Source organism: Chionomys nivalis, chromosome 7 (genome assembly GCF_950005125.1).
Source record: "Chionomys nivalis chromosome 7, mChiNiv1.1, whole genome shotgun sequence".
NCBI classification, from domain to species: domain Eukaryota; kingdom Metazoa; phylum Chordata; class Mammalia; order Rodentia; family Cricetidae; genus Chionomys; species Chionomys nivalis.
This window is the reverse complement of record NC_080092.1, coordinates 68,203,497-68,229,990: the sequence shown is the minus strand read 5'-3', so window position 1 is coordinate 68,229,990 and position 26,494 is coordinate 68,203,497. Positions and strand designations below refer to the sequence as shown.

The following is a 26,494-nucleotide window of genomic DNA, read 5'->3' as shown; positions in this document are numbered from 1 at the left end:
TGCACTTTTCAGAAACTTGATTCAAAACAAACGATTAAGCATGCTACACATGAGAGGGCCACATTATTGTGCCCATGGCAGCAGCAGAACAAAGTGTGAGCTGCAGAACTGGAACCATTGTCCTCGAGGCAACTGATGCAGACAAAAGAAGAACAGAGGCCACAAGCCACAACACCTGAACTCAGGCTGAACTGCCTCCGATCCAGTTCCAATCACTCTGACAAGTCGCTCTTATCCAGCACAATTATCCTGTGTACACAGATTTTAAAGAAAAAAAGGAAAGTTTTGAGTTCATACATACTTTAAAGAATTCTTGTGCAGTGCTTGGAATCACATCCCAGGCCTCATACAAACCAAGCAAGCATTCTGCCACTCACTCAGCTCATATCCTAAGCCCAGTGTGTGTGTGTGTGTCTTTAGAATGCACACATACACACACATACACTTTTCCTACTTAACTGAAGTCACAGAAAAGGAATTTTGTCTGTATAATCAAAGCAGATAGTGATCAACAACATAGCATGGGGTGCAGAATGACTACAAAGCAACCGACAGTAGCATCTTTCATATTCCATGTATGAAACCTTCCTTGAGCAGACATCACTTATTTAAGCAAAGTTGGCATAAACTTCACCTTATATTTATCAATTATAGATATAAAACTATAAACTGATCGGCTTGGTGTAGATGCAATCTGTCAGTGATATTTATTTAGAGACTGGTAAATATTTGAAGTCTGCTCATGCAATCTAAAAAGAACAAACTCTGACCTATAAATACGCTATCTCATTACCTGGAAGGTTCAGACCAACCCAGTCGCTTCCAGAAACAGGGCTTTAGTTCATCTTGATGAAACACAAGAGGAAGGGGAAAAAAAGCCTGGTTACTTTCTAGGTCAAGGGCTGTCAGAATGCAGTATTCACATTAGAGTGCTCTCTAGTGTGCTGTTTCCTAGTTTGTTCTACTCTATAAAGATATGACTTTCCTGAAAACACAGCCAAAGAATCCTTCTCCTAATATCCTAGAGCCCCCTGTGATAGCAGTGGGTACCCAGTGACACTAATTCAAAAGTCCCTGCATGACCTTTCCAAATTCCCTGAGTTATCTTCTCAGTGAATTCAGTCTTGGCTAAATGTCTATATACTCTGGGCCCTATGCCAATCAGAGTTCTGGAGGAAATGAAATGTATACAAACTCGTACAGATAAAGATTTCTTAACAAAGTGGCTATACACAAAGGTATAATTAGAGTCAAGGGACAAACAAGGATTGACAAGGCATCTACTGGCTAGTAGCTGCGGGAGGCCTAGGTGGAAGGCAGCTGGGCAGCGGGGATGGGATGGCTCCTGGAAACTGGAGCAGGAACTGGAGTTCGGAAAGACAGGATACCATGGCTACCAGGCACAAGGTGCCCAATTGGTAGGGGAGGGAAGTGATGAACAATTCTCTTGCCCTCTGATCTTCTGCCAGGGCCCCCATTGGCTAACAGAAAGCCAAGGAGATGCAGTCCATAGGGTCTGCATCCTGAGACATAAAACAGGGCAGAGAAGGAGAATGAAAAGGGACTAGGGATGGGATACGAGGAAGACTAGATGACCTGAAAGGGTGACTATCTCACTCTCTGAGTAAAATCAACACAGGAGCTCACTTGTAAAGGCCTATTAGAAGCCTGACACTCTATTAGAATAGTTTTGAAATAAAGGTTAATTTACAACTTTTACATAACTTTTTAACTTCATTTAAATTCTGTAATATATGATTTCTTCAGTACCCACGGAAGCTAAATTTAAAACTCTTAAAATGTTATCTTTCATTTACGTGTATGTGTGCACGCATGCGCACACACATGCTTATGGAGGCTCGAAGACAGCTTACTGCAGAGGGGAAGCTCCTTCCTCTATGTGGCTTCTGGGGATCAAACCTAGGTCCCTCAGGCTTGGTGGCAAGATCCACTGAGAAACCTCAAAGCCCTTGATTTTTGTTTTGTTTTTAGGCAAGGTATCCCCAGTTGGCCTTGAAATCTGTGGGTGATCCTCCTGCTCCTACCTCCTGAGTGCAGAGGCATGCATCACCACACTCAGCTTAAATTTAAAACGCTTTTGAATATATTTAAATGCAAAACAGCTCTACAGACAATGAACAAATTGAGGTTGGCCCATGGCTTGTTTTAGAAACAGAACTGAAAAGCCAGGAGTGCTGGCTTGTGCACACAATCCCAGCCCTGGTAGGTGAGAGGACCGCTTTGACTTTGAGATGCTGAGCGAGGCCAGAGTAAGACGTTGTCTCACAAAACTAAACAACAGCCAGGCCGCTCTGGCAACACACCATTAACCCCAGCACTTGAGAGGCAGAGACAGATGGATCAAGGCCAACCTGCTCTAAAGTTCCAGTACAGCCAAGGCTACACAGAGAAATCCTGTCCCGGGGAAAAGGAAAAACAAAATAAAACAAAAACCAAAGGAAAAAAGAATCAAATTTTGATGATGTTGCTATTTTGTAATGAAGTTATGATTGGCAATTCTCAGAAATGCTGAGCTGAAGTTTAAGAAAACAGACATGACCCACACTACACAACAATCATCCATCCATACCTTCTTCCAAAGCCCCTAAAACGCTGTCTGATTTCCTTCTCTCCAGACTGATGCTTTCTTTCCTTTTTTCCTTCTGATCAACAACGTCTTGATCTTTGGGTTCTTTCTCCCTTTAATGACAAATGATTTGAGGCATTAAACACATACATAACTGTCAGGGGAACAAGACTATGTTCCAAAGTAAACACAGAGTTCTTAGTACTGATGGCATGTTCCTACAGGGTCAAGTGTTAGTATATTTATTATGTATTTTTGTTTTTTATTTGTTTATCTTTAATTCCTATTTTATTTTTATTATTTATTTACTTATATATCTACTTATTTTATTTATAGACAGGGTTTCCCTATATAGGCCTAACTGCCCTGGAACTCACTAAATAAACCAGGCTGGCCTTGAACTCAGAGCAATCTGCAAGCCTGTCGCCTGGGACTAAAGGCATGTGTCACCATGCCAACAAGGTTAGTTTAAACATATGTAAACTCAGTTCCTTTTCAGAACTGTATGAAGCAGTTCCTGCTACCCATCTACATTGTGTGATGTGAAAACTAAGACACGGGAAATGACATACTAAGAAGTTCTAGAGTTAAGATCTAACCCAGATAGCCTATGCAATCAAACTCTGTTTTTAATCATTAGACATACATAGCTAGCCTCAAAGAATATATATGATTATAAATGTTGTTTATAATCAACATTCTCTTTGAAATAATTTATCACCTTGTCTTCATATCCCTCAAGCTCCCTGTGATATGGGAAGTCTAAATAAGCATCTTACAATTCAAAGCCACATTCTCCTTGAGAACAGTCACCCCTCTAGATGGGAGACTTTCATTAACATAACCAGGCAAAGGCCTTTACTCAAGACCACAGAGTCATCCAGTCCTCTTGGGCAGCTGCAGCTTCTGTTGAAATGGAAGCTGTTTCCTCTCTACAATGGCTGTGCTCATCAGAAAGTTTGTGCTTCACTAGTGAAAGTCTGTTACTTTGCCACATCTAGTCACCAGCTCCATCCTCTGGGGTGGAGACATTAAGTAGATTTCTCTTCACATGATAGCATTTCAGGCATTTAGGGAAGCTATCAAATTCTCCACTCGTCTGCTCTTCTCAGGCTGAGTCTCCCTGGCTCCTCAGGTGTTCTCACACTGTGACTATTCTGTGTCCTCTCTGTGGACTACTACCATCCATTAGAAATGTGTCCTAGGAGCCTGCCCACAGCACATCCATTATCCCTGGCGCACTTCCTTGATCTGAACAGTTCATGTCTGTGTACCCTGCATTAATGCTATGTGGACCTTTTCAGAAGCTAAGTGCTGGGCATATGGACTAGGACTTCCTGCTCTCAACATAATTACAGGAAATAGAATTTCCAATAAAAAATTATCAAGTTAGGTCTTCTTTCCCACACTGTATACTTTTGGATCTAAAACTTGCCATTTGTAGCCCTATGTCCCTAGGCTGACCTTGAACTTCTGGGCTCAAATAATCATCCCCCTTAAGACTGAAACTACAGGTGCCTGCAGCAGCCATGCCTGGCTTTGTCTTTATCTTTTAGAGTGGCTAACATTTGCACCTGTCAAAATAAAATTTTGGATTTTAAGTCCATCACCCGTCACATTAGCACTCACTTCTAGATTTGGGTTATCTGAAAACTAGTTACATATGCCTTTCTGATTTAACTCGGATGATTGATGAAAACATTGAAGGCACAGGGCTAAATCCAGTATTATAACTCTGGTATCAGTCTCCTAATCGGGGTCTTGGAGAGTAGGTGGTTGGAGGGAGAGAGGCAGGTGTAAGCATGCAGACAAGTGGAGTCAGGCCTGGTTGATCTACAGCTGTGAAAGCCATCGCCAGACAATCATCCTCCAATAAACCAAAAGCCTAACTACTTCCTGAAGAAAAAAAAAAAAAGTCAGGAACTGGGAGCCTTGTTCTATGGAGTTCTATGCCCTAGGTACATAACAGTTTGTATGTTCTTTCCCCTGTGAAACCTAAGAAAATGATTCCTTAGTGGGGAAAGACAACCTTGTAGAGCCCTTGGAAGGGTCCAGCAGTGCCATGTTCTCCTCAGGTGACTGCAGCAGTCTTTCCAGGTCCTCATCAAGAGAAGAATGAGCTCTGTCCAGGAGCAAGTAAAGAGAAAGGTGACAAGAGTCATTTTCTCTCATAGCACATCACTGCACGGTGAAAGGGCCCTCAAATCAGGTGCTTTCACAAGAGCTGAGAGCATACGGTGTGAGACTGTGTCTGGACTCCCAGAGGTCACTTTGTATCTAACTTATACAGACACTCAAATAGTCCGTTAGCTCCTTGACAAAACCCTGGCACCCATGAGATCACTCCCACCAATGCCAACTGTCTCAATTATAGGTTATTAATTCAGTTTCTATATGAGGTTTTAGTTGTACATGCTTTTTATGTGTTTTTCTGAATTACTTTTTAAAAAATATTTATTATGTATACAATATTCTGTCTGTGTATATGCTTGCAGGCACCAGACCCCATTATAGATGGTTGTGAGCCACCATGTGGTTGCTGGGAATTGAACTCAGGACCTTTGGAAGAGCAGGCAATGCTCCCAACCTCTGAGCCATCTCTCCAGCCCCCCTGAATTACTTTTGATAGAAGATAAAAGGTAGTTTTAGGAGACCTAAAATGTACACTTTCCAACTGAAAAAAGAAATTCCATTCTATAGTAGTATCTAGGACTAACCATTCACATAGCACTGAGACACCTGAGCACTGGGGGAGACCTGCTTGTGGGTAGCACTGCCAGCCATTTTGAAAAATGAAGATAAAGGGTCTGGGGATGGGTTCAGTGAAAAAGTACTTCTCAAATAAGAATGAAGATCAGAGTTTGAACCCTCAGAACCTACATAAAAGCCAGACCACCTGTAATCACAGAATTTAGAGGGCAGAGACATGGGGATCCCAGGTCCCAGGTATGACAGCTCAGTGGGTAGTGGTGTTTGCCTGAGGACCTGAGTTAGACTCCCATGACTCACACAGTGCAGTCTATTCTCTGATACATTCACATGTGTGCTGTGGCCATGCCACCACCCACCACAAACAAACAAACAAATAAATAAATAAATGTCAAAAAGGGAAGAAATAGGGGCTGGAGAGATGATTCAGAAGAGCATTGCGTGCTCTTCCAAATGTCCTGAGTTCAATTCCCAGCAACCACATGGTGGCTCACAACCATCTGTAATAGGGTCTGGTGCCCTCTTCTGGCCTGTGGGCATACACACAGACAGAATATTGTATACATAATAAATAAATAAATATTTTTTTTTTTTTAAAAAAAGGGAAGAAATAACAGTAACTTTTTTGAGACAGGATCTCATGTAGCCCAGGCTGGCTTTTAACTGGCTATGCATCCAAAGCTGATCTTGAACTTCTGACCTTCCCACTTCTACCTTCTGAGTGCTAGGACTACAGGTATGTGTCCCTACAGTTTATGTGGTGCAGGGGATCAAATATAAAGCCTAGGCTGGGCTGTGGTAGCACACACCTTTAATCCCAGCACTCGAGAGGCAGAGGCAAGCAGATTCTCTGTTAGTTCGGGCTCCAAAGCCACAGAGAAACCCTGTCTCAAAAAACCAAAAACGAAAAAGAAAAAAAGAAAAGAAAGAAAAGAAAAAAAAAGGCTCAGCTCTTAAGACTCATCTCCTTTTGCGAATGTTTTAGGTTTCTCTCATCCTTCCTTGAAAAACAGTGATTTAGCCTTTAAGAGTGGGACAAATGCTGGGTTCCAGTTTAGCCAAGGAAATGTAAGTGGCTGTCTGCTGGGAAATTTCTGGAAGGGTAGTGGTGGCGCACGCCTTTAATCCCAGCACTTGGGAGGCAGAGGCAGGCGGATCTCTGTGAGTTCGAGACCAGCCTGGTCTACAGAGCTAGTTCCAGGACAGGCTCCAAAACCACAGAGAAACCCTGTCTCGGTAAAAAAAATAAATAAATAAAAAAATAAAAGAGGACGGATGCTAGTAACATATTACTTTGTCTGACCCTCTTTTTACCTTTGCCTTTGTGTGAACCACAGCCATCTTGCCACCAGGAGACAGGTTTGGGGGGAAAGGCAGAAAAAATAAAGCCAGAGCAAAGGCCAAGATGTCACAGGAAATAGAACAGAAAATTGAGAAAAGTCTAAGTCTCGGGCGGAATGACACTAGCAGTGCTGACACCCATGAATCTCTTGTTAAGTCAGAAAACCCCCTTTAACCATGGCAGTGGGACTTTCTGTTCTTTGCTGCCGAAACAACTGTGTATGGCTTTGCTGAGGAGATGCGGGACCAACATCAGCAGCAGGACAAGGAAAGGAGCAAGTGCCGCCGCAGATCTAAGCCTTGTCTCTCTTCGAAGTTTATTTTGTTCATTGTGAACTAGTCTGCACTGACTTCAATCTTTTTTAAAAAAAATATTTTTATGACTCCTTTTATTTTCTATGTGCATTGGTGTTTTCCCTGCATGCATGTCTGTATGAGGGTGTCAGAACCCCGGAAATGGAGTTACAGACAATTGGTAGCTGTCATGTGGGTACTGGGAATACAATCGGGGTGTTCCTGACCTCTGTGCTATCTCTCCAACCCCAACTTCAATCTTTTTTTTTTTTTTTTTTTTTTTTTTTTTTGGTTTTTTGAGACGGTTTCTCTGTGGTTTTGGAGCCTGTCCTGGAACTAGCTCTGTAGACCAGGCTGGTCTCGAACTCACAGAGATCCGCCTGCCTCTGCCTCCCGAGTGCTGGGATTAAAGGCGTGCGCCACCACCGCCCGGCCATCCAACTTCAATCTTTTTAAAATTATATAAAACATTACCTTAGACCAGAGGGAGGGTGTCTAGTCAGTATTCTATTGCTGTGAAGAGACACTATACCACAGCAACTCCTATAAAGACAACCTTTAATTGGGGCTTGATTACAGGAAAGACAGCGCATGCAGGCAGACAGTGCTGGAGAAATAGTTGACAGCTCTATATCTGGATCCACAGGTAGCAGGAAGAAGAGAGCCACTGGGCCTGACTTGGGTTTCTGAACCCTCAAAACCCACCCTAAGTGACACATTTCCTCCAACAAGGCCTTTTAAATAGTGCCACTCACTCCCTGTTGACTAAGCATTCAAATCCATGAGCCTATGGGGGCCATTCCTATTCAAACCTTCATAGTTTAGAATTTTTGCTACTCTCCCAGAAGACCTGGGTTTGAATCCTAGCACCCACATGGTGGCTCACAACCATCTGTAACTCTAATTCCAGGAGATCCAATGCACTCTTCGGAACTTTGCAGGTCTTAAGCATGCATGTAGTACATAGACATATACTCGTAACACTCTGTGTGTGTGTGTGTGTGTGTGTGTGCAATAAAAGGAATAACTCTTTAAACACCGTTTTAATTACTTCTATTGGCTGCTGGGTTTGGTGCCCCTCAGGCTTGCATTCAAGCATCTGTGACTCACCTCTTCTGTCCTGGCCCTGATGGCATTCAAAGAAGTCAAGAGGCAAAGGGAGTGAGCTCAAGTAGCCACATTACAACACATATAAAGAGTGCTTCTGGTCAGGATCAAAAGCTGGTTTCTTGAGGTCCAGACGACCCCCACATCTTTCTCTTAGTAATCATAAAGAACTAAAGGTTTCTTCCAATACCATTGAGTAAAATCTTCTGAAATAAGCTAAAACCTGTTTGCTTCATAAAATGAAGTTTTAGAAAAACTAGGCCTGGTGGTGGTGTGGCACACACCTTTAATCCCAGCACTCGGGAGGCAGAGGATCTTTGGGTTCAAGCCCAGCCTGGTTTACAAAGCTAGTTCTAGGACAGCCAGGGCTACACAGAGAAACTCTGTCTTGAAAAACAAAACAAAAAACAAAACAAAACAAAAAAAAAGAAAGAAAGAAAGAAAAAGAAAAGAAGAGAAAAAACCAGCAAACCAAAATAAAAACAAATCACTACCAAAAAACAAAGAAGTCTAATGGACATTAGAGTGTTAGAGCTTTATGTTTATGAATGTTTGCCCATGTCTGTGTGTGCATCATGTGCATCCAGTGTCCATGGAGGTCTGAAGAGGACACCAGATCCCCTGGGGCTTTTGTAAGCTTCCACATCTGTGCTGGGAACTGGACCTGGATCCTGTGCAACAGCAACAAAATCTCTAAGCCAGTGAGCCAACTCTCCAGCCCCTCTAATAAACATTTCTACTAAGAAGTCCAATATAAATTCATTAGGAAATGAAAATCAAATGTGGCATCCCCTCATACTATAGGCTGGCCGGTATCAGAGAGAGAGAAACAGTAAGTGTCAAAGACAAGGAGACACCAGAACTCTTGTACACCACAAATGAGAGCATTCTGTGGTGCGACTACAATGGAAATAAGCATGACAGTTACTTGAAAATTAAAAATAGATTTGCCATATGATCTAGAAATATCAATTCTGGGTATGTATCAAAAATATTGAAAGCAAGGGGCTGGAAAGACTGCTTAGGAGTTAAGAGTACTTAACTGGTCTTAGAGAAGATGGTGACTCACAACTACCTATAATCCCAGTTCCAGATGATACAATTCCCTCTCTGACTTCTTCAGACACCTGAGTGCACTTGATGTACATCACTGGTACATACACAAAAATAATAAATCTTTAAAAAATTGAAAGCATGGCCTCAAAACAAGCCTAATGTTTCATCAATAGAAAAAATTGGGGGAAAACAGTGAAGTCAGCTGTGATGGATCAAGCCTATAGTTCCAGCACTCCAGGGCTAAGCAGGCGGCCTGCCACAAGTTCATATCCAGGTGGGGTGACAGCGTCAGTCCCTGTCTCAAACAAAAGAAGTGATAAGCATACATTCCACAAAGAAGAATAAGATCCATTGAGATGGCTTAGCAGATAAAGATGTCTGTCGTTCAAGCCTGACTGGCTGAGTTCAATCCTTAGGACCCACATGGTGAAAGGAGAGACCCAGCACCCACAAGTTTTCTTCTGCCCACCCTATGAACACTAAGGTGTGTTCTCTCTCTCTGTCTCCGTCTCTGTCTCCTCCTCTCTTTCCCTCCCTCCCTCCCTGGACTGGGTAGTGGTAGTACACGCCTTTAATCCCAACACCCAGGAGGCAAAGGCAAGAGGATCTCTGTGAGTTCGAGGCCAGCTTGTTCTACAAAAGCTAGTTCCAAGACAGGCCCCAAAGTTACAGAGAAATTCTGTCTCGAAAAAAAGCAAAAAAGAATGAAATTTGCAAAAAAGTGGATAGAGCCTTGAGATCATTATATTAAGACAAACATTTCATGTATTCCTCTCACAGGTAAAACTATAGTTAAATTTCTGTTTCTGTCTGTGTGTGTTACAAAAATAGAAGGGGACTGTAAGGAAGGAGGTTCAAGGATGGGGGCTCGTGAACAAGAAAGGACAATGGAATGCACGGGGCATGAGAGCAGAGGGAAGGACTATTAAGGAGAGGGAAGGAGCAGCAAACGATGGGGAAGACAGACAAAGGAACATAGTGGGGGTGCAAATAAGAACAGAGTGTGATGAGGGCTGGAAAGACAGACACACACACAAATGTGATAAAAAAAATTTACAGAAATTATTGTAGACAAGGTGCATGCTTTTAATCCTCGGGAGGCAGAGTCAGGCAGATCTCTGTGATCTTGTCTGGTCTACATAGTGAGTTCCAGGGCAACCAGAGCTACATATTGAGATCCTGTCTCAAAAAAACAAAAACAAAAATTATTTCAAAAACTTTTAAGTGGATCATCATGGATGGCAACTATATAATTAGCTATACAATTAACACTGAGCTGTGTACTTTCAATTTGTTAAGAAAGATGATCGTATGTTATACGTACTTTAATCACAAAGTATAACTAGGATGAAGGGGCTCGCAAGCCTCCATCCAGTCCTGGATCTATAGACAGTTAATTATTGCTGGGAAAGGAGAGACATGTTCTTCAGCGGTGTAGTCACTGATAAAGTGCTCATGTTCCTATAAATAATCCCTCACCCATGCTCCTCTAAGAAACACTCAGTAGGTCATGCACCCTCCAAAGGCACAAGAGTAGAAGGGAACTAGTTAGGTTCATGAGAGCAGGTGAGAGACAAAAGAGGGTAATGAAAAACGAACTTGATAAAAATACATTATATACATTATGAAAATATCGTCATGATGGGGCTGGAGAGATGGCTCAGAGGTTAAGAGCATTGCCTGCTCTTCCAAAGGTCCTGAGTTCAATTCCCAGCAACCACATGGTGGCTCACAACCATCTGTAATGGGGTCTGGTGCCCTCTTCTGGCCTGCAGGCATACACACAGACAGAATATTGTATACATAATAAATAAATATTTAAAAAAAAAAGAAAATATCGTCATGAAACTTATATACAATTAATACATGCTAATATAAAACAAAATCCTGGTCATGAAGCAAGGAGAATAAAGAAAGTCATTTTTCTGTTCCTTATTATTTGTTCATATAGTAAAAACAAATATACACAAGTGCAATTTTAAAATCCTTTCAAAAGTTTAGTTTTTTGTTACCTCTCTGTGTCTTCCAGATCCTGAATTTCTTTGGTGGAAAGAAAACTGCTATCTTTACTACTGTTGGTTTCTTGTTCTTCCAAATTCTTTTTATCTGAAGCAGTTGAGAGAGCTAACTTTATTAAAATGAAAATTAGTTATGAGCATGTTTTAAAATGAACTGTAAAAATTAAAGCCATCAGTAGTTCTGCAAGTATGAATGCATCAGCTCCCTTTCCCACGAGAGCAGAAGGCCAGATGGCAATCTGCAGGGCACCACACTCGCAGCAGCTGCTTCTGGGGTCTTGGGAGATCTCTGGCGCCAGGTGAAGCTACAGGAAACCTAGCTGGTGCCAAGTTCAGAGAACTATATAAAGCAAAGGAAAGAAGGCACACAAAGAGGAGGCGAGCAGCCCTAAAAATAAGCCACACGATTGTGCTTTAGGGCACTCTTCCCTTTCTTGTTCTTAGACGCTTCTATGGCAGAACTTCATGGAAGGAATTTGGGTGGGATAAGGAATGCATTCCAAGAATTTTACTAATACTGTCTCCTTTCATTGGCCAACAGAATTATGAAAGGAAGAGAACTAACATTTGCTAATTAGTGCACCAAGCACTGTGCCCAGAGCTATCACGATCACGAGACAGGAACTACTGTTCCCATCACACAGATAAGGAGAGATAAAGTTCAGAAATGAAGCAGTTTGTTAGACAAAATTAACTGGTAGAACTGGAATTAAAATGGAGTTGTACCCGACCTAAGTCACACTCTTCCATATGCATTCCATAAAAACTTCATGAAAAGACCTGGATATTGGCTTACCATTTTCAGTGGCACTCAGACCATGTGCTGTGTTCTCCTGTGACACCATGGATGAAATCTGCTGTTGCTTCAGATGCTCTGTAACAGTACAAAAACAAAAGGCAACTTATCCCACCTTTCCATAGCACACAATTTTCTAGGACAGGGGCTCTCAAAGGACAGTCTTCAAATCTGCATTATTGCTGTTGTTCCTCATCTGAAATATAGAAATAAAAATAAAAGCCAAGGAGGAGTCTGGGAACACAGCTATTGAAATGTGGGAAGTGAAGAGCAAGCTCACATGGTTAATGAACTTTTGTAATTAAAAACAAAAATGATAAATAAGAGAATTGATATTGAATTCAGGTAGTCTTAGCTCTAAAGTTTATGTTCTTTTGGTTTTAAAAACGGACTTAAAGAGCCGGGCGGTGGTGGCGCACGCCTTTAATCCCAGCACTCAGGAGGCAGAGGCAGGCGGATCTCTGTGAGTTCGAGACCAGCCTGGTCTACAAGAGCTAGTTCCAGCACAGGCTCCAAAACCACAGAGAAACCCTGTCTCGAAAAACCAAAAAAACAAAAACAAAAACAAAACAAAACAAAACAAAAAAAACCAAAACGGACTTAAAGATTTAAAATGTTTCATTTGTATGAGTATGTATGTATGTTTGTAAATGTCTTGTGCCCACAGAGATCATAAGAAGGCTTCAGATCCCCTGGAACTGAGCTACAGATGGTTGTGATCCACCATGTGGGTGCAGAGAACCAAACCCAGGCTCTCTGCAAGAGTACGTGTCCTTAACTGCTGAGCCATCTCTCCAGTCCTGTAATCTTGATTTTGTACTCTTTCAATAGCAGAGCCACCCACAAGTGTTTCCATCTCTACTGGCCTATATGTCATGTTTTTACTATGAATATCCATATTCCCACTTCCAAGATCAGCAGATGCTGAACTCACCGGCTGCTCTGCATTTGTTAGATGCTGGCTGCCTTCAAAATGCTCTTCAGAGCAGAGCAGAGCAGAGCAGAGCAGCAACTGTATTGAGGAGGTGCTAGTCTGCTCCCTTTCTACTGTTAAACTGTGCTTGACAGCTCTTGAGCATCAGTTACACCTGTAAGATCATTCAGATCAGATTTGTATCCCCATCGGTCCCTTGTTGCTGTTAAATGATCACCTATATCCTAGAGTTCTAAAAGACCTTTCCCTTTAAGGCGCCTGTCGGGGCCTAGACCTCTGGATATGAACCCTCCTGATGTGAGATACCCCTCTGTATGCTGTGAATGTTTTATTACCACTGGTTAATAAAGAAGCTGCTTTGCCTATGGCAGGATAGAATGTAGCTAGGTAGGAAATCCAAGCAGAGATAGAGAAAGAAGGTGTAGCCAAAGGAGACATAAGCAGCCACCAGAGAAGTAAGAGGTGAGGTAACAAGGCACAAGCTCACAGCAAAATATAAAATAACAGGAATTGATTAATTTAAGTTGTGATAACTAGTTAATAATGTCTGACCAAGGGCCGGGCGGTGGTGGCGCACGCCTTTAATCCCAGCACTCGGGAGGCAGAGGCAGGCGGATCTCTGTGAGTTCGAGACCAGCCTGGTCTACAAGAGCTAGTTCCAGGACAGGCTCCAAAACCACAGAGAAACCCTGTCTCAAAAAACCAAAACCAAAACCAAAAAAAAAAAAAAAAAAATGTCTGACCAAATAGGGCAAATAGTTTGTAATTAATGTAAGTTTCTGGACTGGGTGGCCAGGAAACAAGAGCACAGCCTCTGGTTACACCCTACAAAAAAGCAGGGGACAGATCCTGACTACTCCCTAGAGGTCTTTTCAGAACAAACAACAGTGATGATAACACAGTTAGCGCAGTCCATTAGGTCAAAGGATAGGCGCTGAGGGCTTGCTAAGAAGCCCAGAAGATGGCTGTGCCTTGAGTCAGAGCGTTAAGTCCTAATTCCTTAAGATTCACAAGACCTCAGAGATCCTGAAAACCAACTGCCACTGCCTTGAGAAATTCTCTGTAAGCCCTATCCCAAGAACTGGACCATCATAGACATGAGAGGGACCCATTAAAGATAAAGGCTGGTCTAACAGGCTATTGGAGGAGCAGACTGCCTGCTCCCAAGGTCTCTATAACATGACACTATTGCTTTAAACATCAGACCAGCTGTAAATAAAATTAAGTAGCTATTTCTCAGTAGCCTCCCAAAAGAGAAAATTCTAGTCTCATCAGTTTTTTCTCTTATTGACTTCTGGGCAATTATCAGAAGGATTTATTTATTTATTCACAACCCAATACGTTTAACACTTCCTCTACTAGCAAAATTAGAAGTAAACATGTCTTGGCCTGAGCAGCCAGACTACAGGGTTCTAAGAAATATCTAGTTGAAAGGAAGATTAGCAATTCCTTTAATCAAAAGAGCTTATCATTTAGACGTGGTGGTACACTTGGGAGGCTGAGGCAGAAAGACAGAATTAAGGCCAGTCTAGCTATTAAATGAACTCTAGACCAGACTGAGCTACATAGCAAGACCCTATCTCAAAAAATGTAAACAAAATCAAACAAAAGCCTCACAAAAATAAAATCAGTATCTCCAACAACATCCAAATGCTGTTATTACACCTTTACTCTTTTCATAGCCCCTTTAGCAACAGACGACAAAATAAATGCTCTGATTAGCTGGGCCACGCTGTGGCCGACTAACTCAGAAGCTGTCCTTTTCTGAATTCTGCATTCAACCACACCTTCCTACATTTTTTTGTACTAGTGCTGATACCTAAGAAAAAGAAACCATATTGGTGTCAGTGACCACAACCAACAGGGCCAAGGAGTATATTTTGTATTGAATACCTCTTACCAATTTCATCAAGGAGCTCCTGAGCTGGCGGTGGAAGCTCATTGACATGATGCTGAGTGGTGGTTTCCACTAGAAAAAGATAAGGGGAAATGACTTAACACCCTCCTAGACAGGAACTGTAATTTTCTAGGCTTTCATGGACTTAAGGCTTTCTCAGTGGTGAAATAAACTAAAGCACATGAGAGCATCTCTCATGACATCCTCAGTGGAGGCTTCCTTAATATATGTGTGGTGTTACTCTCCACTTTCATCCCATCTACCCCACTCTTTGCTTCTCTCTAAGGACACTTGAATCAGATTGAAGTACAAATTCTTACTAAGAGGCTTAAGGATGACCTGGAGCAGGTTGTGGGAGAACACAGAGGTTCTGGATAAGCCAAAATGAACAAAAACACAAAGCAAGAGGCCTTTCTCTGTAGATTATCAAGCCAAGAGATATGGGAGCAACTGTATTTTGGGTCTTTTTCCAAGTGCAAAATTATACATAGCAAGCCCGTCAATATAACATACAAAAATTTCTCTTCCCTGGAGAGAAATTCCAAGGGCTATAGCAAAGGAAGGCCTTAGACATTGCAACAAATTATTATTATAACAAAATTATTGCAACAAATGTAACATGCCCTAGAAGTTTCTAGGATTCTTGTGTAATTAAAAACTGTCTTCTAGCCGGGCGGTGGTGGCACACGCCTTTAATCCCAGCACTCGGGAGGCAGAGGCAGGCGGATCTCTGTGATTTCGAGACCAGCCTGGTCTACAAGAGCTAGTTCTAGGACAGGCTCCAAAACCACAGAGAAACCCTGTCTCGAAAAACCAAAAAAAAAAAAAAAAAACCAAAAAAAAAAACAAAAAAAAAACAAAAAAAACTGTCTTCTAAGTCTATCCTAAGAACAGTCAGAGGATCAGTTAAGAGGAGCAAAACTTGGAAAACAATATAAATTTTCAAAGAAGATAATGATTAAGCAATATTTTCAGAGTCTATTATTATGTAGCTACTATGTATTTATGAATAATTCTTAATTATAAGAGGAAAGGCTCAAAATACAATTAGCGTTTGTTGTTTATAAGTATTTCCAGAATCACTCAGTCTGGCAATACTAAAACCATGAGTGCTCAAGTTCCTCATGCAAAGTGGCATAGTATTTGATTGCTCATAATACCTAATAGAATGCGAATGCCATGTAAACCACTGATACAGTACACTCTTTAGGTAGGGAAGAAAGATGAGAAAAAGCAGCTATACATATACAATACAGTAGATGCAGTCTTTTTTCAAATACTTTTCATCTGACACTGATTGAATCCATGGATAAGGAATGAATGAATGGGTAAGGAAGCTGAGCATATGTCAAGGAGAAACACAGTCTAGAACTAATATATGGCATGATTACAAAAGCTAAAGTATTTGTTATATATATTCCCCAAACTCTACAACACAGCAAGCTGTGGTATGATTATTTGATCATTTTGTTTTTTAAACTTCTTTATTCACATTATTAACATTTTTGTTTAAACCAAATGTCACATCAAACATTGATGAACATCAACCTAAGCATTCTTTTTTTTTTTTTTTTCGGATTTTCGAGATAGGGTTTCTCCGTACCTTTTGGTTCCTGTCCTGGAACTAGCTGGAACTAGACCAGGCTGGCCTCGAACTCACAGAGATCCGCCTGCCTCTGCCTCCCGAGTGCTGGGATTAAAGGCGTGCGCCACCAGCGCCTGGCTCAACCTAAGCATTCTTAAACTGGCTTACTCTCATACTTCTTTGATATTAAACACAGGGTACCTTTGGGTAGGTGCTTCCTCTGGATAGCATGGGCTGATGTCACAGATGGCACAGAAATGTTAGAAGAGCCAACTCCACTAATCGCAGACCATTTTTTCTATAGGAAAAGAATTTGAGACATAAAATATGGTAAGCATCATGTGCACTAGGTAAAAAGGCATATATATATAGCTTAGTAATTTGTACTTACTTTTGAAAGTAAGTCACAAATTCAACAGGTAGCTCCCCGGGAAGCTCTGTCTCTGCTGAGCACTTAGTAATCATATTGGGCCTGTCCCCTCACTAAGTCGCTGGTAACTTTAGACAGGGCCTGTATCTTTCTTATTCAGGTTTGGATATGGTGCCTGGAACTTAGTGAATCTGCCCAATTAACAGTTCATTGAATGAAAGCATAAAATTCCTTGTTATTTTCTCACTTCTGAGTGGAACTTTGTGAGCCAAATACCAAAAACATTTACAATCAGTTTCCAATTGAATGCTAAAGAAAGTAACCAGTCTGCTCCCAAGAAGACATGGTTGGCTTTAGTTGTCAGCTTGACATACCTAGTTGTCATTTGAAGAACTGCTGCCAGGGGCTGGAGAGATGGCTCAGCGGTTAAGAGCACTGACTGCTCTTCCAAAGGACCTGGGTTCAATTCCCAGCACCCATATGGCAGCTCACAACTGTCTGAAAAAAAAATGCAGTTCCACGAGATCTGACATCTTCACACCAATGCATATAAAAATAAAGTTAGGCCGGGCGGTGGTGGCGCACGCCTTTAATCCCAGCACTCGGGAGGCAGAGACAGGCGGATCTCTGTGAGTTCGAGACCAGCCTGGTCTACAAGAGCTAGTTCCAGGACAGGCTCCAAAACCACAGAGAAACCCTGTCTCAAAAAACCAAAAAAAAAAAATAAATAAATAAAAATAAAGTTAGATAAATCATTAAAAATATTTAGCCGGGTGGTGGTGGCGCACGCCTTTAATTCCAGCACTCAGGAGGCAGAGGCAGGTGGATCTCTGTGAGTTCGAGACCAGCCTGGTCTACAGAGCTAGTTCCAGGACAGGCACCAAAACCACAGAGAAACCGTGTCTCAAAAAACCAAAAAAGAACTGCTGCCATCAGATTTGCCTATAGGAATGTCTGAGTCATTTTCTTAATTGCTAACTGATGTAGGAAGCCTCAGACTACTGTGGGCAGTTCCACCCCCTAGGCAGATGGTCTGGACTATATAAGAAAAATAACTGAAAAGCCAGAAGGAGAAAGCCAGTAAACAACTGTGGTAATTTGAATGAGACTGGCTCCCACAGGCTTACATAGCTGAATGTCTGCTTTCTTTTTTTTTTTTAAAGATTTATTTATTGTATACAACATTCTGCCTTGATGTATGCCCACACGCCAGAGGAGGGCGCCAGATCTCAGTACAGATGGTTGTGAGCCACCATGTGGTTGCTGGGAATTGAACTCAGGACCTCTAGAAGAGCAGCCCGTGCTCTTAACCTCTGAGCCATCTCTCCAGCCCCTGAATGTCTGCTTTCTAGCTGGTGAAATGCTTTGGAAGATTGAGGAGGCATGGTCTTGTTAGAGAACGGGTGTCACTGAGGGTGGGCTCCAAGGTTTCAAAAGCCCATGCTAGGCCCAGTTTGTGCTCTGTCTGTAACCTGTGGATTAGATGTGAGCTTCCAGCTACTGCCTCAACACCATGCCTGCCTGCTATGCTTCTGCCGTGATTCACGGATTAGCCCTCAAACTGTAAGCAAGGCCCCAATCTCCTTGGTCATGGTGTTTATTACAGCAATAGCAGTAACCAAGACAACAGAGTTCCTAGGGTTTCTGCTTTAAATCTTACCCCCAGGCTCCTGCCCTGGCTTCCCTAGTTGAGGGACTATAACCTATAAGCCAAATTAACCCATTCTTCCCTTGAGTTGATTTTGGTCAGTGTTTCACCTTGGCAACAGAAATCAACTAATACAGAGGGTCAGCCAAAAGGTTTTTAATGAGAAGTATTATGTAGGAATTTGTGGTTTTCTTCTAAAGACTAAATGTGCAATATGAGGGAGAAAGAAAAAAGAACTCATGGGTGAGGAGAAGGTGCTATAACATGAATTCTCCTGCAAGTTCAGGGAGACAGCATGTGTCAAGAAGCACAAGGTAAACCTCCCAGAACAGACTCCAGAGAGAAGCCCAGGGATGCCTGGGAGCAATGCAGCATAGTTCTTGCTTCTCAATGAATTTGGAGAATTCTCAGCCTTTTCTATCACTGAGGGCCTTGGACTGACCTCATGAAAGTGAAACGCAAAACTGGACACTCACAGGATCAACCAGTTTTGCAGGTAGAGGCCTAGAAGAAGCCATGAGAGACTCCAGGCTCTTTGCTCTCTCTCGGACAGTTGTAAATTTGGCAGACAAAATTCTCATAGATTCTTGACCATTCCAACAAAATGCAGATCCTCTTTTAACCTGAAATGTGGTACTGTCGAGGCAGTCTTCATAGTGACTAGCAGCTGAAGAAACTGACTCTAGGAGAAAAGAGGGCAGTAAGTGTCTAAATTCTTTACATTATAAACAATCGTAAGCTGTAACTATGCTTGGAATTTTCCAGATTGCTAATAACTGAAACAACCATGAATCTGAAACAGCTCCTCAGGTCTAAAGCTCTATAATCTTAGGATGTCAGGATATTAAATAAAGCTGGTCATCAAAATGAAATAAAAGGAAATTAAGTCACAAATTTACCAAAAATAAGAACCCTGCAGCAAAACTATTTGATGCTGGTTACATGTGGTAACAGCAGGATTCAAGAACTGTATGGTTAGTATCCGGCAGTTCAGTTAGGTGTGTGTGGATTCAGAGTAGGCTCCACACTGGAATGTCTCCACCACTGCACTCTAACACTGGCTCCCAATAACAACTAGAGCACCATTACCACTTTCAATGCAAACTCAGGTAGATAACCTTCCGCCTTGGTTGCCCTGCATTCTCAAAGAAAATCAAAAACACAAATTGGTAATGAAAACTGGGTTTGTTATAGTTTTACTAAATCAGAAAGCAAGGGGGAAATAAAGAATTCCTTATTTTTTTCTACCATGCCTGTGGCATTTTTGCAATTTATAAAAAATCAGAGAGGATAGTTCTAGGGATATATTTCAGTGGTAGAGAACTTGCCTGGCTTTGCAAAGTCCTATATTTGATCCCCAACATCAAAGTAAACAAATAAAAAGACAATTCAAGAGATATGGCTATTTAGCTAGGAGAATATTTAATTGTTTCTGAGGAGAAGGCAGCCCAGTGCTAAAACCCAACTTGTCTCCATTTGCAACAGGCTGTCTCTGCTACATGGTTACACTATAGCTCTACCTGGAAGCCCCTGGAGTTACTGTTTAGTTCTGACTCTTAAAAAAAATACCTTTGCAGGGCTAGAGATAGCTCAGCAGTTAAGAATACTTGTTGTTCCTAGAGGACCCAGATTCTGTTCCCAGGAACCACTTGGTGGCTCACAACCAGCTGTAAATGCCAGACCCAAAGATCAGTTGCCCTCTTTTGGTCTTTGTGGGCACTGCAAGCATGTGGTACACAAACAAGTGCAGGCAAATGGTGTGGGAGGTCCTTCTGTCTGTGTGTTGCTTTTCTTGGTTAATGAATAAAGAAACTGCTTTGCCTGTTGATAGGACAGAACTTAGGTAGGTGGGGAAGTCAGAAATGAACGCTGGGAGGAAGAAGGGAAGAGTCAGAGAGATGCTATGGAGTCGCTGCCAGAGTCAGACCTGCTGGAACTGTGCTGATAGGCCATGACTTCATGGTGATATACAGATTAATAGAATTGGGTTAAATTAAGATATAAGAGGAGTTAGCCAATAAGAAGCTAGAGCTAATGGGTCAAGCAGTGATTTAAATAATCCAGTTTCTGTGTAATTATTTCTGGTCTAGGCTAGTTGGACAGCCAGGAACGAGTAAGTGACCCTTTCACCTACAGCAAAACATCCATACATATATAATAAAAACAAGTATTTTAGCACTTCTTTACTCCTAGCATTCAGGAGGCAGAGGCAGGCAGATCTCTGAGTTTAAGGCCAGACTGGTCTACAGAGCTAGTTCTAGGACAGTCAGGGATACCCAGAGAAACCCTGTTTCAAAAAAAAAAACAACAAAAAGAAGTAAAGAAAAGAACACACCTTCATTTTGGGAGAAAACAGACATCAGGACTATGCCCAACTAGGACAAATAGAAGGGCCTTTAAATTCATCCCCCAAAACATTCCTCCCTGTGTCTGGTCATTACCTGGGCTGAGCGGAGTGCTGGCACCAGTAGGTGCATGCTTTAATTCGGGTGCTTTGCATGAGGTTTCCTTAAAACAGCTGTCTTGTTCACAGGAGATACTTGACAGGTCTTGAATGTCTGTCAGTGATCTAAAGAATTAAAGGACACATAGTAAGCTGGTCATGGTGATATAACTGTGTTAACCCACCTGTTCAGAGGCTAAGGCAGGAGGATTGCCATGACTTCAAGGCCATCCTAAGCTACAGTGATTTCAAAGCCAACCCAACTACACTGCAAGACTCAGTCTTTTTTTTTTATTATTATTATTATTTGAGACCGGGTTTCTCTGTGTAACAGTTGTCCTGGCTGTCCTGAAACTCACACTGTAGACCAGACTGGCCTCAGACTCATAGAGATCCACCTGTCTCTGCCTCCTGAGTGTTGGGATTAAAGGCATACACCACCACCACCTGGCTGCAGGACTGTCTTTTTTTTTTAATTTTTTTTCGGTTTTTCGAGACAGGGTTTCTCTGTAGCTTTGATGCCTGTCCTGGAACTAGCTCTGTAGACCAGGCTGGCCTCGAACACCCAGAGATCCGCCTGCCTCTGCCTCCCGAGTGCTGGGATTAAAGGCGTGCGCCACCACCGCCCGGCTTTGCAGGACTGTCTTAAAGGAACAAAGTAATTGTGGTGAGATATTTGGAAAAACAGAACAATACATTCCTATATTCCTGATCGGAACTTCTTTTATTGTGATAGGTTTGAACTCACCATAGGCTGGCCTTGAACTCATGATCTTACTGTTTCAGAATCCTTAATGTTGGGATTGCAGATGTGGACTACCATGTTCTGCTCTAATAATAACATTTACAGTGTACTTTTTCGCTGGGCTGTGGTGGCGCACGCCTTTAATCCCAGCACTTGAGAGGCAGAGGCAAGCGGATCTCTGTGAGCTTGAGGCCAGCCTGGTCTAGAAAGGGAGTTCCAGGACAGGTTCTAAAGCTACAGAGAAACTGTGTCTCCCCCCCGACCAAAAAAAAAACCCAAAGATTATACTTCCAATAGATCAGAGACTATCTAAAGAAAATACTAAGAAACATCCCCAGCACCCATACAGTAGTTTAGAACCATCTGTAACTCCAATTCTAGAGAAATCCAATACCCTCCTCTGACCTCCTTGGGCATACCATACTTGTATGCAAAATACCAATGCAAACAAAATAGAAATGTAAAATATCTATCTTAAAATCGATGCTGGATCCAGGAGTGGTAGTTTGCTCATGCCCACAACTTCAGCACGTCAGCGGTTAAGGCAAAAGGACTGCCTCAACTTCAAGGTGAGCCTAGGCTACACAGTCAGTCCAAGGCCCCAGGCTAAATAAAAAAATAATCAGCAAAACAACAAATGTGGGGTTGGGGGCAGGGGTGGAACATGCCTATAACTCTTTCACTCCTAAATCAAGGAACAAACAACAAACAAAAAAAAGAGATACTGAGCTATAGATGTGGTTTAACAGCAGGGCACTTGCCAAGTGTGTGACAGACAGGCCCTGGAGTTCTATTCCTGGCATCACAAGACAAAAAAATATATATAATTTGAAACATATTTTAGCTGATAAAATAAAACTTCCCATTTATAAAAGGATATTTATGAAGAAAGTACATTTAATCTATCTCAAGTAGTAACCTTATTACCATAATCACTATCATTACTGTATTTCCTTGATTATAAGATGCTATTAATAATAGATCATATCATCAATTTAATAACAGCTTTTTGTGAAAGAAGAAAGATGGTTACATTAAATATATTTATGGTAAGAATAAGAGCCAGAAAGATGCTTAATGGGTAAGGCATTTGCTGAGCAAGCCTGGCAACCTGAGTTTGATCCCCAGAACCCACGTAAAGGTGGAAGAAAAGAAGCAACTCCACAAAGCTGTCCTTTCACTGCACGTGCACAGCCCAGCACGCCCGAGTCTTTCTGATGATGATGGAAGGGACAGATTCTTAAGAACAAGGAAATAGTTCACAAAACCAAGACTATACAAATCTCCATAGCTACTCTTGGGCATCCGCACATGTCTTTCTCTTTCCGTTCCTTCAGTGTCTCCTTTAAGGCCTCTTCTTGTTTATCTTCAACACTGAGAGAGAAAAAATAAGAAAAAGAAAGAGTACTTGTCAGTCAAGTATACTAACTTGGTACCAGTTCCCCAGTCAAGGAGAGAGGCAATGGAGAGAGCAAAAAATTCAGAAGTAGAAAGTGTGAGTTCTAGTTCTGGTTCAGGTGCTAATCAGTCACAAGTTCTTCAGCGTATCTGGGTCTCAATTATTCTCCATGGATTGGACAAATACTCTCGAAGGATGATCCCAGCTCTGAAATAAGCCAGCTGATCTATGTGACAGTGAGCAAGTTCCTTAGAAAGCCACTGGAGCACAGGACCTTTTCTGGGAGGCAGACATGGAGCAAAGGGCACAGATGTAAGGCTTTAGCAACTCTGAGGCCAGAAGAGATACTGAAGACAAACTTGACCCATCTACTTCAACCAATACTTAAGTTTCAATTTCAGTACTCATGGGACAGAGAACTATAAGCAGAACTCACACTAAATCTTTTTTTGTTTGTTTGTTTGAGACAGGGTTTCTCTATGTAGTCCTGGATGTCCTGGAACTCACTCTGTAGACCAGGCTGGCGCTCAGAGATCCACCTGCCTCTGCTCAAGTGCTGGGGTTAAAAATGTGCACCTGGCCGGGCGATGGTGGCGCACGCCTTTAATCCCAGCACTCGGGAGGCAGAGGCAGGCGGATCTCTGTGAGTTCGAGACCATCCTGGTCTATAAGAGTTAGTTCCAGGACAGGCTCCAAAGCCACAGAGAAACCCTGTCTCAAAACCAAAAAAAAAAAAAAAAAAATGTGCACCTGTACCATTTCTGACACGTTTTACTGCTGAGTAGTATTCAACATATAGATGTGTACTACTGTCTCATCATTCAGTGAGGTATCTGAGTTTCCATTTGGGGAGTATTACAAATCAATCTGCTATAAATATTCATGCATATGTTTTGTGATGATTTAAGAGTTTGTTTCTTAGGAACAAATATCCAGAAGTTGTAGTTATCTTTAATGCCTATGTCAGTATTCTCAGAATTATTATTCCTATTTTATTTGTTCATTTATTTTAAGACAGGATCTCACTGTGTATCTCTGCCTGTCCTGGAACTTGCTATGTAAATCAGGCTTGCTTTGAACTTATAGTGGTAGAATTAAAGGCATATGCCACCAGGCCTGACTTTATCATTCCTATATTAAAGACATGACAGAAAAGAGGCAGAGACCTATGACCAAAGTCATATGGATAAAATATCAAGAACTGGGATCTGAATAAAAATAATTACTCCCTTTCACTACCCATCAAATTCTGCTGAACAAGTCCTAATATTTTTAAGTTGCACAGAACTAATTTGTATGATAGTGAATAACACACCTGAATGTAAGTAATACATACATATAATTACTTTTGCCAATAAATGTTGCTTCTAAGTCTAAAACTGAATACAAAAATAACAGTTGTACCTTTGCTTAGCTTGGAACTGAGGCTCAGTCAAACTCTCAGCATTCTTTCCAAAGAATTCTCTTATTTGAAACTTTTCTTCAACTGAAATGATAAAGAAAATGTAGTTTCACTTTAATTCCAGCACTCAGGAGGCAGAGGGAGGCAGACCTCTGTGAGCTCAAGACTAGTCTGGCTAACATTACAAGTTCTAGGACAGCCAGACTAAATAACACATAGGGAGATGCTGTCTCAAAAAATAAACAAATCATCACCATCATTTGGGTTGGGCTTCAAGATATCGCAGAAGGTAGAGGCACTTGCCCAGAAGCTTGACAGCCTAAATTAGGTCTCTGGACCCACAAATGGCAGGAGAAAACCAACTAAGAGTTGTCTTCAGGCCTCCACATGCGTGCCATGGTGTTTGCAAACTCAGAAGGGAGAACTTTATTCCAACACTCAAAATACAACCAAATGATTTACAGTTATTTCTGCAAACAAATGTTATTTTGTCTTTTCAAGAAGCCAAACTGAACCTGGTAGTGGTGGCACACGCTTTTCATCCCAAAACTTAGGAGGGAGGGGCAGGAGGATCTCTGTGAGTTGAGGGCCAGCCTGTTCTACAGAGCTAGTTCTAGAACAGCCAGGGCTACACAAAGAAACCCTGTCTTGAAAACAAAAACAACAGAAAAAGTCAGGTGGTGGTGATGTATGCCTTTAATTCCAGCACTCAGAAGTTCTAGGACAGCCTGGTCTACAGAGTAAGTTCTAGGAAAGCCAGGGCTACACAGAGAAACCCTTGAAAACCAAAAAACAAACAAACAAACAAAAATATTCTAAATCCAAAGTGGCAGTGGTGGGGGATTTAGCTTTAGCTCAGTGGTAGAGCACTGGACCAAGGTCCTGGGTTTGGTTCTCACTTCCAGGGGTTTGCAGGGAAGATCATGAACTGGGGATTTCCAGACAGTAAAAAATATGCCTCTTAGCTATCAACACCCTCTAAAGACAGAAGAGCAGGGAGAGGGGGATTAAGTGCTGAAAAGGGAATTAGAGTCTTCTGCTTTTCCAGGTATCAAGTGTCTGAAGTTAGACTTCCCTAGTTCTCTCTAAGATGCTTCTCAAGTATGTAGACAAACAGACTGCCATTCATTTTCCTTTCTTTCCGTTGTTAAACTGTCCTACAGAAAGAACGACAGATTCCATTTCCCCACTCCTTAGGTCCAGCTGGCTGATGGGCCCAGAAAGGTCCACCAGAGCAGTGCTGCCTATAGCAGGCATGAAGAAGCTCTGAAACCAGACTAATAGAGAAATGCTGGGGGCTGGGATTCCTCTTCCTGTGACATTCCTTTAAAAGGATAAACATCAAGAAAGCATAAACTAGTAACCACAATTTGTTACTATCTTTAGCACGAGACGGAAATGGAATCTTGGGATTAAGTAGCTTGGCCAAGGATCTACAGAAGTCAGAGGTAGAAAAGGCTGAGAACCAGCAGGCCTCTCACTGTTACTTCTGCTACAATGGGAAGGGGGTATACATCAGAGCCTAAATAGGAGACAGAGGGAGAGGCTGTAGGAACGGAACACAATAGAAGCCCAAGGATTCTCATCCACTTCAGACGTTTGTTCAGAACTGGCCCTGGTCTTCTGTTCTGACTGTTCTACCATTCCTTTGTCCAGCAGAACACTCATCCAAATCAGTGGCCATGTTTGTACCAGACACACAGAAAGTGGTCATTGGTAAAGACTGCAAAAAATATAGGTGTCCCTAGACCCTGGGGTTTTTTTGTTTGTTTGTTTGGTTTGGTTTGGTTTTTTCAAGACAAGTTTCTTTGTGTAACAGCTCTAGCTATGCTGGAACTAGCTCTATAGACCAGACTTTCCTGGAACTCAAAGAGATCTGCCTGCCTCTGTCTCCTAGTGCTAGGATTAAAGATGTGTGCCACCACCACCTAGCTCAACCCTGGGGTCTTTTAATATACATAGTCTGAATCCTGAGAATGTAACTTCATCTTAAAGCTTGCAGCTCTTTTCCAGTCCTAGAACTGAACACAGGGACATACCCACAACAGGCAGCTGCTCTGCTACTAAAATGCACCCTGACCCACAGGCCTTTTTACTTTGAGACAGGGTCTTGGTAATTTGCTAGTACGTGTGCGATATCATTTCCAGCTTTGCGTCTAAATG

The 26,494-nt window shown here is 42.0% G+C and overlaps 1 protein-coding gene across 1 annotated transcript in view; it reads right to left on the bottom strand.

Annotated features, from left to right (window-relative positions):
- Positions 1-212: 212 nt before the first annotated feature.
- Tex14 (testis expressed 14, intercellular bridge forming factor) overlaps positions 213-26,494 on the bottom strand; it is a 108,916-nt gene continuing 82,634 nt past the window's right edge. The window contains exons 19-30 of the mRNA XM_057775793.1: positions 24,334-24,415; positions 22,842-22,904; positions 20,784-20,911; positions 18,819-19,024; positions 16,517-16,622; positions 14,743-14,811; positions 11,909-11,986; positions 11,107-11,200; positions 4,617-4,709; positions 2,591-2,700; positions 794-845; positions 213-249 (exon numbers count right to left, since the gene is read on the bottom strand). Coding sequence (XP_057631776.1) covers positions 213-249; positions 794-845; positions 2,591-2,700; positions 4,617-4,709; positions 11,107-11,200; positions 11,909-11,986; positions 14,743-14,811; positions 16,517-16,622; positions 18,819-19,024; positions 20,784-20,911; positions 22,842-22,904; positions 24,334-24,415 — 1,118 coding nt within the window. The remainder of the gene's footprint in view (positions 250-793; positions 846-2,590; positions 2,701-4,616; positions 4,710-11,106; positions 11,201-11,908; positions 11,987-14,742; positions 14,812-16,516; positions 16,623-18,818; positions 19,025-20,783; positions 20,912-22,841; positions 22,905-24,333; positions 24,416-26,494) is intronic.